At 38.3% G+C, this 16,347-nt stretch overlaps 2 protein-coding genes across 2 annotated transcripts; one reads left to right on the top strand and one right to left on the bottom strand.

Moving 5' to 3' along the window:
• Positions 1–11,363: 11,363 nt before the first annotated feature.
• Positions 11,364–12,392, bottom strand: LOC148878562 (uncharacterized). Its single transcript, XM_088956558.1, has one exon. It carries the CDS (start codon positions 12,271–12,273, stop codon positions 11,641–11,643), a length of 633 nt encoding a protein of 210 aa, XP_088812684.1. The 5' UTR covers positions 12,274–12,392; the 3' UTR covers positions 11,364–11,640.
• Positions 12,393–15,029: 2,637 nt separating this feature from the next.
• On the top strand, positions 15,030–15,869 carry LOC148878561 (uncharacterized). The gene has a single exon (XM_088972753.1). The coding sequence runs from the start codon at positions 15,030–15,032 to the stop codon at positions 15,867–15,869; it is 840 nt and encodes a 279-aa protein (XP_088828879.1).
• Positions 15,870–16,347: the final 478 nt, after the last annotated feature.

Raw genomic sequence — 16,347 nt, 5'->3', positions numbered from 1 at the left:
TACACTACCTGCCAGATTTTTAACATGTGGAGGGCTGATGTGGCAAATGAAGCAAGCTATCTACCAAGTAGGAAACCCTCTGGATTGGCCACCTGTGCAATCTTCTAATATAATGGTCCACAAGTAAATATTGGCAATGATTATGGGCTCATATTTACCCCCCCTCCCAAACATCAGGAGACCCATATACAACGAATGAGCTGGCTTTTGTAATGATAGAAATTTACGATTCTTGATCCACAAATCTCAATATTCTGTTTCAAATTATGGACTAATAAACCATTAGAAAAACTTTTGGAGGCGGAACTTTTGTGGGGTCCATTTGGGAGGTCTCAAGCTTAAGTTGAGCTGCTTAGCAATATCCAAGGAATGGCAGTTGAAAGAACTGGATCCAAAATCACCTAGGGCTCTGACCTTATCATGTATAGATACATTCATTTTTTTTAAGCCTTAAGGCTATTTCTTATTCATTAAAACTTAGGCCCCGTTTGGTTCATAGGAATAGGGGTCCGGAATCAGAATCGGAATGGATTATTCCAATTCCAACTGTTTGGTTGGGTGGAATCAAAATCTCATTCCCAATCTTATTGGAATGGCCTTTCCCATGAGAGAGTGGCATTCTCCCGTTTGAGGGAATGGCCATTCTCTGTCTCTCCCTTGGGAATGAAATCTCATTCTTGCTTATTCCAATTCTCGGTCTCATTCATATCTGAACCAAACTGATTATGAGAATAGATCATTCCAATTTCGATTCCGATTCCAATAGTAACATACAGACCCTTACTTTTTAGGCTCGGTTTGACAATAGTATAAATACAAATATGTATAATACAAATGCATACAAAATAATACAAGGCTTTGCATTTTATATTTTTGTATTTCTACTCCTTAAAAAATGAGGGTCTGTATGGTTTGCAATAAGAATTGGAATCGGAATGGTCCATTCCCATTGTTTGGTTCATAAAGGGAATAGGAATGGGAGTTGGAATCAATAGGAATGAGATTTCATTTCCAAGGGAGGGGCATGGAATGGCCATTCCAATAGGAATGGGAATGGGATTCCGATTCCGTCCAACCAAATGTTTGGAATCAGAATAGCCCATTCCAATTCCAATTCCAGACCCCCATTCTTGCGAACCAAACGGGGCCTAAGTCTTAATTCCAAATGAGAAATAAGAGATTATATATGTTAGAGAATAGCTAGGGCTGCTAGGCTTGTGAATTACAAAGGCGGTTTTCGATAAGATTGAAGTAGGATTTGAACCGTTTGGTACCAAAAGGCTTGGGCCTCGTTTAGCATGTCTTTTTGCATGGGCTGTCAACTTTTTAGAAGTCTAGCAGCCAATGTTTTTGTCTTTTCCCGTTTGGTTGGGAAAAGATCTATTCGCCAAAAGCCATAGCCCCCAAAAAATGTGGGAGGCCCATTTCAGACTATTTTCAAAAAGCTTCAAATGAAGCTTTTCGCTTTTTTTTACCAACTCGTATTTGTGGGGAAAGATGCACCTTAATCAAACGGTCTTTAAGCTGCTAAGATTATAATGTAAAAACTCACATCGTCTTTTGACTATCAAGTCTACTAGAAGATTTTCTAAAAAAGACTTGCCAAACGACTCCTTAACTTTTCAAAGATTGGAGCTCATCTGCATTAATATCTCAAACTCTAAAAAATGTGTAAATTTGATTTGATAAGAGGAGGGAAAGTTTTCAAACGTGTTTCAGATGATTTATAATAACTAAAGTTTTCAAATGTGTTTACTAATCCTCTTGACTGGCCGGAGGGCTCGTTATATATATTTTTTCGACAATCTAGAAGTAATATTGAATGTCTATGCAAAAAAAGGAAAAAAAAAAAAACTAGCTTGTGTGCTTGAGTTATAATTATTGAATTGATTAAGGTAAAACTTTACAGGGCTTCACCTATAGACCATTTTCATCATTTAAACCTTGTACCAACTATATGGAATTTTCAACATGAAATCTATTTTACCATTTCACTTTGATTATTGCCATATATTAGGGGTGACAATTTTTAACCCACTCAGTATCTAGCCCACCCAACCCGCCCATTTACTTGGCGGGTTGTGTGATCAATTCATCACCCAATTCGCTCATTTACATAGATTAGGTTATGGATAACCATTGGATTAACCATTATAGACATAAGTATTAATTATTTAGCATTTTTTTTAATTTTCTTCATTTGAATTAAATAATTTATAATTAATGCATTATTTTTTATTAATTATTGACTAAATTTAGTTTTGTCTTGAATCAATACATTTCACCCAACATAAATCCAAATCAATTTGACTCAAGTCTGGACCCGTTTAATGCGGTATGACCCAATCCAGCATATACTGATCCAGGTCAACCCGAATCCGACATAGACCCTGTACGGGATGATTTGGTGCCACTTACTCTATCCGACTTGGGTCGTTCGGTCCAGCCAATACTCACACAATCTGACCCAACCCGGTAAAAGTTGTTTTGGGTCGATCCAAATTTGGTAATTTTCGGGCAAGATGATTCAGCCTCCGCATGATTTGCACGACTTGGATCGTTCGTCCAACCAATATCCACACAACCGCCCCAAATCTGAACCGACATGATTTACTTACTTCAACCCGGTTCGGGTCCCAAACCCGTGCACAAACCTGATATGATCCAGTTCAAGTCAATCCACCATTGACTAGACCGATTCGATCCAGTCTAACTGAACTGATCTAGATCTAAACGGTTCAACCACCTTTGAACCTAAATGGTTTAAGTTGGTCTGACCGGTTTGAACCTAAGTGGTTCGGTCAAACCCGAAACCCAAACATAGTCAAATGGCTTTGCCGCTTGTGTAAAAATTTCATATGTATAATGTGATTGGAACCTTCACCACTTGTGTAAATAATAACTACAATTACCACCAAGCTACGTTCAACTTGTTTGTTAAGAGAGAGTTAGTTCATTTTTTAAGTCCAAAAATATAATATTAATGGGTTTGGGCAAGTTGGATTGGGTTGAAGTGGGTTTAGGTTGAACCCAACCCATTTAATTTTATATAATTGGGTCATTAATGGGTTGGCGGATTAGATGGGTTGGGTTGAAGATGAACGCAACCCAACCCGCCCAATTGCCACCCCTACCATATACATTGTAAAATTGTGAGTGTTTAATCAATTTTGTTTGGACCCTGCAACTTGTAGCAAATCACCTCTCTTCTTACAAGTGCTATGATGTTCTTTTCTTCACATTAAATCTTATATATTCTTATTTCCATTTTTATCAAACCTACCCCCGCCCAAATAGAAAAAAAATAATTATATCGTAAAACTCAAATTAATAATAATTTAATATTTCACAAAATTTAAATAATGATATTACTTAAATAACTAAATAATATTGTAAATAAATAATTTTACTTATATTAATTAATAATTCTAGAAAATAACTTTCAAAAAATTCATATTTATTAATAATAATTTTAAAATCTTAATCTATATATATCATATATTTATATATACTAAAATCGATATTTTTTGTATTTTAGTAATTATTTATTGTTTTTTGTGATAAATATATTTTCAATAATTATGTACAAATCTACTTTTGTTTTGTTATTTAATATAAAATTTTTAATAATTATTGGAGATTAAACTACTATTATTTAGCTTTTTAAATTTAATTTATTGTATTTTTGTTATAATTTATTGGTTAATATTTGTTAGAGATTAAACTATTATTTGATATTGCATTATCTATTGAGTAATTTAATATATTTTTTAGTGTTTTATTGTATTTTTTGTAATTATCATTTTTTATTAGTTATTTATTGCATTTTCATTATCAATATATTTTCAATAATCATGTATTTTTTCTATACATTTTCAATAATTATTGGAGATTAGACTATTGTTATTTATTAGACATTAGACTATTAATTTAGATGAAATTAGGAGTGTTCACAGGTTGGTTCAGTTTGGTTGTAGGTTATTTGGCCAACCAAATCGACCTAGTAAGGTTGGGGAGTTGGTCAACGGAAAGCGATTGTCCATTAGTGAAAACCAGCCAACTTGGGTTGTATCAGTTCGGGTTGATTTTTGGTTTGGTTAGTTGGTCCAAAAGATTTAAGCTTCAAAAATTAAATTTAAAAATTACAGTGATGTTATTAAAAAATAAATTTATAATATAAAATATTTTAAACTAAGAAATATTGGAACTTTCCTACTTTTTCATAATTAAAAATTATATTTGTTCAATTTTGGTTGGTTTACAAATGACCAAAACGAAACTTATCCAACCTTGTTGGGTTGGGAAATAGTTGAACCAAAGTTGTTGGAAATACTAGAAATAGGGTTGGTCGGTTTCATCAATTTGATAAACAACCCTAACTAAAATTAATTATTGTTGTTTTTGTATTGTAAAAAAAATTATTAAAAGTAGTATATAAAATATAAATAATTATTAATTATTTAAAAATTAAAAAAATATAAAACAATTATATACTCTTATGTGTTTCTATTGTTTAGCTTTCGCTTAACAAATCCTGTGCATTGCATAGGTCCCCGCTAGTAGTAGATCACCTCTCTTCTTACAGGAGCTATAATGTTCTTTTCTGCACATCAAATCTTATATATTCTCATGTTCAATTTCTTATCAAACCCTCCTCCCACCCAAAATAGAAGAAAAAAAATAAAATAAGGCCTCATTTGGTTTGCGCATATCGGGGTGGGTTTGGAATCATAATTGAAATGAGCTATTTCGATCCCAACTGTTTGGTTGGGCAGAATCAGAATCCCATTCCTATTCCCATTCTTGGTGGAATGACATTCCCCCATTTGAGGGAATGGCCACTCCCCCACTTGAGGGAATGGCCATTCCCTTTACCTCCCTTGGGAACAAAATCCCATTCTTGTTGATTTCAATTTTTATTCCCATTGTTTGAACCAAATAGACTATGAGAATAGACCATTCCAATTCCGACTCCGATTCCGATTGTAAATCAAACAGACCCTAAGACTAGGGGTGAGCAAAAAAAAAAAAAAAAAAAAAAACCAAACCAACTGAAATCGAACCAGTTGGTTCGATGTTTTAAAAAACCAAAGGTACTAATTCGGTTTCGGTTAACCAATATAGAAAACCGGCGATTAACCGAACCGACCGATATACATATATTTTTATATATTTTCTATATATTTATGTATATTATATATATAAATATATTTATAATATATGATATATTATTTATTATTTTAAATATAATATTATATATATTTATATTTATATTATATATTTTTATAATATATATTGTAAAAATAAAAAACTGAAAAACAGACAAATAGGATCGATCAACCAGTTAACCAACTGGCTTCAATTTAATTTCGGTTACTAGTTTTCTAAAAATTGATAATACCAGTTCGATTAAAAAAGACCGAATCGTGAACACCCCTACCTAAGACTTCGTTTGAAAAAAGTACAAGTACATATAAATGCTGTCACTTTCATAACCATGGATATTTGTATTTGTATTTGCACTGAACATATATGAGGGATTTGTATTTGCACTCTTCCCAAATAGAGCCTAGGTTTTACTCAAATATTGCACTTAGCCCAATACATCATCAATTAACATTGAATCATGCATTGTCCAGCTTTAACTCTAATCAAACTTAATAGAACTCAACTCACCCCACCAATTATCAAAAATTGCTAAGACTACAAGTTGGATGGGCCCAATTGAACCCTACCCAATCCAATCTGAGTCTTTGTATTTTCTGCAATGCATATGTATATACAACTAACAAGGGTCTTTTCCAGCTGCTCACCTTGTGATATGTTCGGTTTAGCTTTGATTGGTCTAGTCCTGGTTTGTTTTATTTGATTGGGGCTTCCAAAGCTCCTATGACAGAAAAGGTACGCACAAATGATAATTCGGATTAAGGGTGTTAATTGATCGGTTTTGGATTATTTTCAATCCGATCTAAGTCTTATTAAATTGGATTTGGATGGTTTGTTATAATTATTGAATTAGGCTAATCCAAAATAAATTGGTCTATATTTTATTGGTCTGAATTGGACCTAAACCAAATTTCTAATAATCCGATTATGAGGCCAAATCCTTATCCAATTTGAAACTGATCAGAATTGAAGCCGGGATATATCACTTTTACAAAACCACTTTTATAAAAGTAATTTTATGAAAAATACTTTTACGAAAGCACTTTTACAAAAATACTTTTACGAAAGCACTTTCACAAAAGTGCTTTTATGAAAGCACTTCTACGAAAGCACTTTAATAAAAGTACTTTTACGAAATCACTTTTATAAAGTACTTTTACACGAAAGCACTTTTATAAAAGCACTTCTATGAATGTACTTTAAAAGGACTTCTATGAAAGTACTTTTATAAAAATATTTATATGAAAGTAATTTTATAAAAGCACTTCTATGGAAGTACTTTATAAAAGTACCTTTTATGAGAGTACTTTCATTAAAGTGCTTTTATAAAAGCACTTTTATGAAAGTATTTTTATCAAAGTGTTTTTATAAAAACACTTTTATGAAAGTAATTTTATCAAAATACTTTTATGAAAGTACTTTTATGACTTTTTCAATGCCAAAAGGATATTTTTTTTGTAATTTTCAGATATTTTCATTTTAATATATTTTTATAATTTTTTATATGTTATAGTTTTCTTATATAAATTTTGATATTTCATTCAGACAGGAAGTCGAGAAACAGTTAGGGAGAGAAATTAAGACCCTTCGATCAGATCGAGGTGGCGAGTATCTCTCTGACGAATTCAGGGACTACTTAAAGGCCAATGGGATAGTGTCACAATTAGCTCCTCCTGCTACACCTCAACTCAACGGTGTTTTAGAGAGGAGGAATAGGACCTTGTTAGACATGGTCCGGTCACTTCTCGTACGCTCACAATTACCCACATCCTTTTGGGGATACGCATTAGAGACTGCTATCTACGTGCTGAATCGGGTTCCAACCAAATCAGTTCCGAAAACTCCATATGAACTTTGGACCGGAAGGAAGCCAAGTGTAAGACACTTGAAGATTTGGGGTTGTCCTGCACACGTTAAAAGAACAAGTGCGGACAAGTTGGAATCTAAAACCAGTCGTTGCCTGTTTATAGGAGAGCAGAAAGTGTTCTGCAGTCGAAACGCCCAATTCTTAGAATCCGATTACATCCTGGACACCCATCGTCAGGAAATAGTTCTTGATGAGGAGAGCTCAGGAGCAGTGGGAGATGTCCCACAAATTCTAGGTAATGACCAACCTAGAAGAACCACCTGGGTATCCAGACCACCAGTCCGATATTATGACCAGGATAGTTACCTGGTGGAAACCTTGACTAGTGAAGAGGATCCCGTGACTTACGCGGAAGCTATGTTAGACATAGACTCCCAGAAGTGGGTGGAGGCCATGAGAGCTGAAATGGACTCAATGAAGACCAATGGAGTCTGGACTCTAATGGATCCGCCCCCCGGGGTAAAAGCAATTGGTTGCAAATGGATCTACAAGAGGAAGAAGGGCCCCGATGGCAGGATTGAGACCTTTAAAGCTCGCTTGGTGGCGAAAGAGTATACTCAAAAAGAAGTCATCGACTATGAGGAAACCTTTTCGCCCGTGGCCATGCTTAAATCCATTAGAATCCTGCTAGTTGTAGCAGCGTACCATGACTACGAGATTTGGCAAATGGATGTCAAAACCGCGTTCCTGAATGGAGATCTTAGTGAAGATATCTACATGCAGTAGCCGCAAGGCTTCATTGCTGCTGGTCAGGAACACATGGTATGTAAACTTAATAGATCCATTTATGGACTTAAGCAGGCTTCTAGGAGTTGGAACATCCGTTTTGATTCTGCAGTCAAAACGTTTGACTTTGAGTAGAATCCGGATGAGTCCTGTGTTTACAGGAAATCTAGTGGGGATAAGATCACCGTTTTGGTGTTGTACGTGGACGATATCCTACTCATTAGGAATGATGTAGGAATGTTGACTTCGGTCAAGGTATGGCTATCACAACAGTTCTCCATGAAAGATCTTGGAGAAGCTTCATACATACTGGGTCTTCGACTCTATAGAGATAGATCGAAGCGGATAATTGGATTATCCCAGACTGCTTATATTGACAAAATTGTCAAGAGGTACAGCATGGAGAACTCCAAGAAAGGAAACGTTCCTTTCAGGCACGGAGTCACTCTCTCCAAGAAGATGTCTCCCAAGACTTCTGAGGAGATTGAGAGCATGAGAGACGTTCCCTATGCCTCAGCCGTAGGGAGCATCATGTATGCCATGCTGTGCACTCGCCCTGACATTGCTCAGGCGGTGAGTGTAGTAAGCAGATTCCAGGCAAACCCAGGGCAGGAGCATTGGACTGCTGTGAAGAACATACTCAAATACCTTCGAAGGACAAAAGAGTTTTGTCTGGTATTCGATGGTAGTTCACTACAAGTTCTAGGGTATACCGATGCCGATTTCCAGTCGGATCCAGATGATAGAAAGTTTATATATGGGTATGTTTTCACGATAGGATCGTGTGCTGTTTGCTGGAAAAGCAGCAAACAGAGGTCCACTGCAGACTCCACAACCGAGGCCGAGTACATTGCCGCAAGTGAAGCTGCCAAGGAAGCCGTGTGGATGAAGAAGTTCATACACGAATTGTGAGTGATTCCATCCAGCACATCTCCCATCCCGTTATTGTGTGACAACAATGGAGCGATCGCCCAGGCTAAAGAGCCTCGGGCTCACTCGAAGTCGAAGCACATCGAGAGAAAGTACCATGTACTGCGGGAGATCGTTGGTAGAGGGGACGTCCTGATTCAGAAGGTAGCGTCAGCGGATAATGTGGCAGACCCATTGACTAAGCCACTGACACAGAAGGTGTTTGAGAAACACGTGGAAAGTATGGGATTCCGGCTTGTACCAGATTGGACCTAAGTGCAAGTGGGAGCTGTTAGACAATTTTTGTATGCCCTTAGCTTCAATCTGATTTGATGTACTTTTGTTATTTAGTGGAAATAAATAAAATGCATGTTTTATTCATGTTGTTTGGTTTAATTCTGTGTAAAACCCTAAAACTGGACATTTATAGAGACTCGTGTTAGTTTTAAATGTTCACAGCCGTTGGATAAGTCTGGGGAGATTTATCCTGCCAAGGCTGATACTGGTGTGCCACCAAGTGTTGGGATGGCCTGTCTCAGCCACTAGGGTAAGACCCGAGGCACATGCAGTATGGGATTACTTGAATCCTTGAATCGGACCAGATTTCCAGTATTGCCCTGGACCTTGGAGATAGATGGGCAAAACTGGAAAGTTACACCTGACCCCTAGACTCGATTATGACACTTCATTAGGTGTTGGATCAGGTTGCCTTTGATATGCCATTCAGTGAGATCCTTAGCGGGGATCAAAACCTGGGTATGTTGGGGCAGTTTTAGAATTCATCTGAGTGGGTGATCATAGTGACAGAATCAGCCACTTTGTCGGACAAAGGGTAATGATCGGGAATGCACTCTCTCTGATGGAAACCAAACTGCCGACAGTTGATTTCAATCGTTGGAATTTTGTTTTGCAAAATTAATATATTTATATATATATGTACTGTTTCGAATTGTTTGCAAATGGTTTTAATTCCCAGGATCCATGTGAGAGGAGAGTGCGGCACTGTTCCTTGCAGCCGAGGGAGAGGTCATCTCTTGTCGGGCAGTGCTTGATCATTAAGGGCTGAGAGGTTAAGTGTAAGACCATTGAGGATAATACCTGATGGGCTAATCTTGCACCTGCCCACAGTCCCTGGGTTTTTATAAGATGGCTTGGCCCAGGGACCACTTAATGTAAGTGTTGGGCCCATAGGGTCCATATGATGGACTCAAGGTGTTCATTGAATTTTTCAGTAAATTCGGCTGGGCCTTGTTTTAAAGTCTGGGCCGAACCCATGTGGCTGGTGTATAGATCAATGCTTGGGTCTCACGCCATACAAAGAAGCCCAACTGGGCAGCAGATTGGAAAGTAATTAGACATTGAACACTTAATGGGACAGAAGCCCATTTCGAGGTGGGCTGATATGATCACCCATCCTTGGGGCGAATCTGAGATTAATGTTAGTAAAAGGATTGGGCTTTTAGCCTTATCCATTCTTGGAGACCAAATTGAAATTAGATTTGAATATGGTAACCTCCTGATAAGATTAGGAGTAAGCTAACTTTATCTGCAGATAGGATTAAGATTATCTCCTATCCAAATACTGATTTGGATTGGGATAACTCCTAATTAGCAGGATTCTTAATCAAGAAGAAAGGAGGAGAAACCCTACCAAGAGAGAGAAATATCAGATTTCAAACCACCTTGAAGAGATATAGGATATCTCCTGCGAATTGAGATATGATCTCATTCATACTCCAGAAAAAGAAAAAGGCAGTTCAACCTTTTCGCCTTAAGAGTTCTCCTCCTGCCGCCGCCATTTTTTTTGCAAGATTAGATCTTCGCAGAAAAAGGAAAGACAAGAAATCTGTTCTTGACATTAGTTTTGCAACAAAGACTAAAAGGATTCAGTGTTTAGTGTTTCCAGAGGATTCTTGTGAAGGATCCAGTGTGTAGGACGCACCCTACTGGTTCTGTTCCATCCACAGCTGTGTCATCTTCAGCAGGAACGGATCTTGGAGCATTCTTTGGGCGTGAACACCAAATTTGGGAGATACTGCTTCTCCGAATCAGGTATATTCCTCCCATTTAATTTTTTTTTGGTACAGATCTGGTTTGATTATGGTTCAAGTAGGATCCTTGAATATTGTATTCTAAACTTAGGGAATGTGATTCCCAGTTGGGAGAATGTAGGAAATTTTTGAAATTCGCCCACCCATTCCGCAACCTTTATGGCATCCTTTAGATGGATCCTACCATTATTTCAGGCACCATGGGTTTGGTAAGTTAAGCTTATATTTAGGCCTATTAATTTGTAAAATGGGTGTTGATGATATCTATTATTAATTCTGTGTTCTTGTGTTCTACTCATCCTCCTCCTACCAACAAATTAAGAGGAGCAGAAGGTAGGTAGCATAGAATATTGAGCCATGACCATGACCATCCATCGTTATCATTATGATCCTTCTGTTGTTGTTGTTGCTGGAGTCGAATTAATGTAATGTCATAGGTGAAGAAGTCGCAGGAAAAATCATACAAAATATATGTAGATGTATGGGGATTGGGGGTTGAGATTGAGATACCCATTGGCTGACTCAGTAGTTCCAACAAACAAGCTCACCAGTTGGATGGAAGTGGAAGGGTAATCTTTTGTTCAAATAGATAGTTTATTTACCTTCCAAAAAAAAAATGTCTTTCCCTTTGTGATCAGCTAAAATGAAAATCAAGAGCATTTCCATTATGATAGTTTTCGAAGAAGAAAACATCAGAAAATCACATCACATGAGAAAGAGACCATATAACAACTCAAAAAGGGGAAAAGTAGAAGCAAAATTATAGTAGTCAAAGTAGTTAAGTAGAGGAAAACACCCTTGTACTCTCTTACACCTAACCAACTTACTTAACCGTGGAAAGTGGAAACCAAAGCAACTCTAAGCCCGAAAGGCAAGCCAACTGTAGTGGGAAACTTAGACATGTAAGATTGTGGCAACCAATCAGGGATGAAGAAGACCACCACCAGCGCCTCCACCAAAACCACCACCAGCACCTCCTCCAGCGCCACCCAAACCACCGGCTACCCCACCAACACCACCTGCACCTCCGAGCCCACCAAATCCGCCGGCTCCGCCTAGACCCCCGACTCCACCAACTCCACCGAGGCCCCCGACTCCTCCAAGTCCGCCAGCTCCACCGAACCCACCAAGTCCACCAGCTCCACCGAGCCCACCGAGTCCGCCAGCTCCACCGAGGCCACCAACTCCGCCAGCTCCACCGAGGCCACCGACTCCGCCAGCTCCACCGAGCCCACCAAGTCCGCCAGCTCCACCGAGCCCACCAAGTCCGCCAGCTCCACCGAGGCCACCAACTCCGCCAGCTCCACCGAACCCACCGCCTGCACCAGCTCCGCCGAGGCCACCACCTGCACCAGCTCCGCCGCCAGCTCCTCCAGCAACCCCGACAAAGCCGCCAACGCCACCATACGTGATGAAGTTCTTCTGGTCGCTGAGGCCAGCGTCCTTGGGTACGTTTTTGGCAGTGGTTTTGAGGGCAGCGTCCTTAGGTACATTTCTAGCACTCGTGTTGATAACTGTTAGAGCGAGCACTAACATGATACACCACCTCTCCATCTCTTCTCTCTCTCTCTCTCTCTCTATCAGACTCAGAGTGAACGATTCACTACTTGAGCACCTGAGTTGATCAGCTGGTGTTTGATCTCCTTTATAGAAGGAAGGGTGACTGACTAAGCGGTGGGTGGCAGGTAGGGGCATTTAAAGGACGTTAAATGCCACTCTCTTATCGCACTCTCGAGATCGTGAATTTCTTTCATCTTCCTCCGACATGAGAACATTGGGTACAGTAGAGAGAGAGAGAGAGAGAGAGAGAGAGAGAGAGAGAGAGAGAGGAAACCGTGCTGAAAATGTGAAATGAATCATGAATGCAACTTGGGGATAGTAGGGCAGTAGCTGATAGTAGATAAACCAGCAAGTACTGTAACAGAAGATGTGGTTCAGTGGAATGTGATGACTCTTCTTAAATTACACAAAATGATATATGGTCGGACCGGGATGGTTGAACTCGTTGGCTTGGTTAGAGAGCCAAAATGTCCTCGACCCAAGTCCAATCAGACCTTCGAGGCTAAAATTGGCTGTAGCAATTTGCTAAGATGCGCCAATTCTATCTGGCATTTGACAGGGGTCGGGCCGGCGAGGATCATCTGGCAGCTGTCATTCTCATGCAGGCGACAAGCATGCGTGTTTCTACTTCATGCTAACTTGCGCATATAAGTGAAGAGAAGCAGAGGTTTCTGACGACGACCAGGGTTGCTGGATTTCTTCTTCCTTTGTTGGAGGGTACTAAAAATTGATGGAATGATGTGTGTGTGAGAGAGAGAGAGAGAGAGAGAGAGGGTAAATACATGGCAGTCGGTTTGGTGACAGTTATTATATTTAGTTGCTAACAAACTTACAGCTAATGCATTCATACCTGGCCGTGAAAGAGTACCGAAAGGCCGAAAGCTCTATCACACACCTTGTGACACATAAAACTGGCCAACGTACATAAAACATCCAATTTTGAAATAGTTTTTAGTTTTTCCTTGTGATTTCAGTTCTCAGACAATTAATTTAGTACAAGTTTGGCCACAGCTATTCTGTTCGAAATCTCATCTGCGTTTAGTATATATAATTTGTGTCCTAAAGCAGAAAGACGTAATAGCAATTTTGGCCAAGGACCGGGTTTGAGAGAAAATGAAACCGGTTTCCAGGACGGTTTCCAGGCCAAAATGGTCCGACCATCCGGATCAATGGTGGTATGAAAACATGGTTATGGGCCACTTTTGTATTTAAGACCCTTATACTTATTGTGCTTTTCGAATATGGGACTCTTTCACTTAACTCTAATGAGTATCCCAACATCTTGTTTGCCCAAAAAAGATTTCCTGCCAACATAATACATTCTAACGCCCTTCCAATATGATCGGTAAGTTACTTACCCAGGTAAATGCAATTACCCATGTTCTTCTATTTCTTATATAAATAAAGTAATGACCATTTTAGTCATAGAAATCCATTATTAAAAAAATGTATTTTTGTCCCATTCAAGTATTGGCAAGTTTACTCTTAGGTGAGAAAGTTATTTATCCACTTAAGAGATGGACATCATTTATTCAAAGTGAAACTAATGTCCATTCACTCATTAACACAAAACACATGCACATATACCAAGACAAAACAGGGTTTGTACATCATTTTAGAACTAACGAATCAGGAGCAACGTGAAGGTGAGTCTCAAGAAGAGAGTGAAACGTCTTCATAAATCATAATCCTCAATGTATGCCTCCCATTTTGGAGGTAAGTAGAAACATAACAGTTAAACTCAACTGCTTATTTTTGAGCTCTATTGCTGCTAAGGGGCATTGGTCACATAATCGAATTAATTTTGATATGATCCGATTAGATTTGATAAATATCTGAATTTGATTGGTTATTTAATTCTTATATATAATAAATAAAATATTTAAATATTTCATATAATTTATATACTTTATAAATAAAATATTTATTAATTACCCAAAATAATTAATTGGGCGAGTTTAAATTAAATCGAATATTTGAATATTTAATCATACTCAAATTTGAACATTGATTTTTAATATCTCTCAAATCTTAAATTCAATTCGGGTTTCGAATTTTTTAATCAGATTCAAATTTGGATATTGCCTGATTTAGTTCAAATTTGATCCATTTGCATCCCTAATGATAAGAATATAGTTGTAGAAGTTAATGTTCTTTCAACTGAAGAAAATAATAATGGAGAAGCAAAGAAATAGCACAACACACGACGATTGTGGGTTCCCATTTTGAAGTCTCGCTTAAGTTAGTGGCTAAAGACTAAAAGTATTTGATCAAACTTTATGAGCTGCATCTTTTTCTCACATACAAATAAGCATAGATAATTTTAAAGCTTTTGTTAAGAATGTTTTGAAACCTAGCATTAGAGGTAGTGCAAGTTGTCATGATTGGGGTGGATACAAATTGAGTTTTTCACGAGTTATTCGAGTTCAACTTGTGAAAAGTGTTAAAAGGGAAGATTTTGCATATTTTCTATATTAAGCCTGGTCAATATCTTGTATATATCTTCTTTTTATATTCCAGAATTATAGCTAGTCATATCCCTTGATTCTTGTATAACTGTGTATATATAACCGTATAATATCAATACAAGGAAAAAGGCTTGTTCGGCTCTCTGTTCTGTCGACCCTTCTGCTTTTCAGCCTTCTGCTATCCTTCTGTTTTTCATGGTATCAGAGCAGGACTAAGATCCTAACTCAATCATCGCTGCACTCTATTCCTTCGTGTAGCATCTCTTCATCTTTTCCGTCTTCATGGCCAATGATAATATGACTCCTACTCTCGGCAAGATCAATGCCGATTCTGGTATATCCAAACCAGGAATTATTATTACCCCCACAGATATCTCCAATCCTTATTTCCTTCACCATTCAGATCATCCGGGTTTGGTCTTGGTTTCCAAACCTTTGAATGGAGACAATTATTCTACTTGGAAGAGGGCTATGACACTGGCCTGGAATTCCAAGAACAAGCTATGTTTTGTCAATGGCTCAATCAAGGCTCCTTCAGAAGAAGTCGATCCTGAAGGTTATGCGACTTGGTCGCGATGCAATGATATGATCCATTCCTGGATTATTAACACTCTCAGCCCAGAAATCTCAGACATTGTGATCTATTATTCTTCTGCTCATGAAGTTTGGGAAGATCTCCGTGAACGTTTTTCTCAAAATAATGCACCTTGTATCTTTGAGATTCAGCGAGATATTGCTTGCCTTCGACAAGAACAACTCTCTGTCTCTGCTTATTATACAAAATTGAAGAGCCTGTGGAACGAATTGACAACATATTCAGATACAGCATATGAGGCACAAGCTGATCAACAAAAATTAATACAATTTTTAATGGGTTTGAATGAATCTTATAATGCTATTCGCGTACAGATTCTCTTGATGAATCCGCTTCCTTCTGTTCGTCAAGCCTCCTTTTTAGTCAGTCAAGTGGAGAAGCAGCGACACCTGAGTTCAACCCATTCCGACGCAAAATCCAGTGCTGCTATGGCTATGCGTAATTCGATAGAAACAGAGAAGACTAATCGGCCTTATGGTTCCCAAACCCGGTTAGTCGATTTCCAGCGGTCACAGGAGTATGGCTAGCGTCGTTCTAATACTGATAGACGACGCTCAGGTTCTGGCAGAGGCATGGCTCAATGCACGTATTGTGGTGATAAGGGCCATTGGGTCCAGAAGTATTATCAGCTACATGGGTATCCACTAGGCCATCCAAAGGCAAAGAGTACTTCAGGCTCAAATCAGTTTGGCAAACCAACGGCTAATCATGTTTCAGAAGGCTATTCTAAAGAGGAAGGAAAACCAATTGTTGGGATATCAGAGGCTCAATTGCAGCAGCTCTTATCGCTTCTTAGCATAAAAAATGAGGGGTCTAGTCCTCAAGCTAATGCTGTAACCAAACCAGGTTTTTCTAAGATCATTTCCCGTAATTGGATCATTGATAGCGGTGCGATGGACCACATATCTTCATCATCTAAATTGTTATCACACAAAAATAAAGCTTGCTCATTGCCTCCTGTATTACTGCCTAGCGGACAAAAGGCTAATATTGTTGCCAAAGAAT

This window comes from Nelumbo lutea, chromosome 1 (assembly GCF_056320005.1).
Source record: "Nelumbo lutea isolate HS-2025 chromosome 1, American lotus-T2T, whole genome shotgun sequence".
Classification (NCBI taxonomy): domain Eukaryota; kingdom Viridiplantae; phylum Streptophyta; class Magnoliopsida; order Proteales; family Nelumbonaceae; genus Nelumbo; species Nelumbo lutea.
This window is presented reverse-complemented; position numbering and strand designations above follow the sequence as displayed.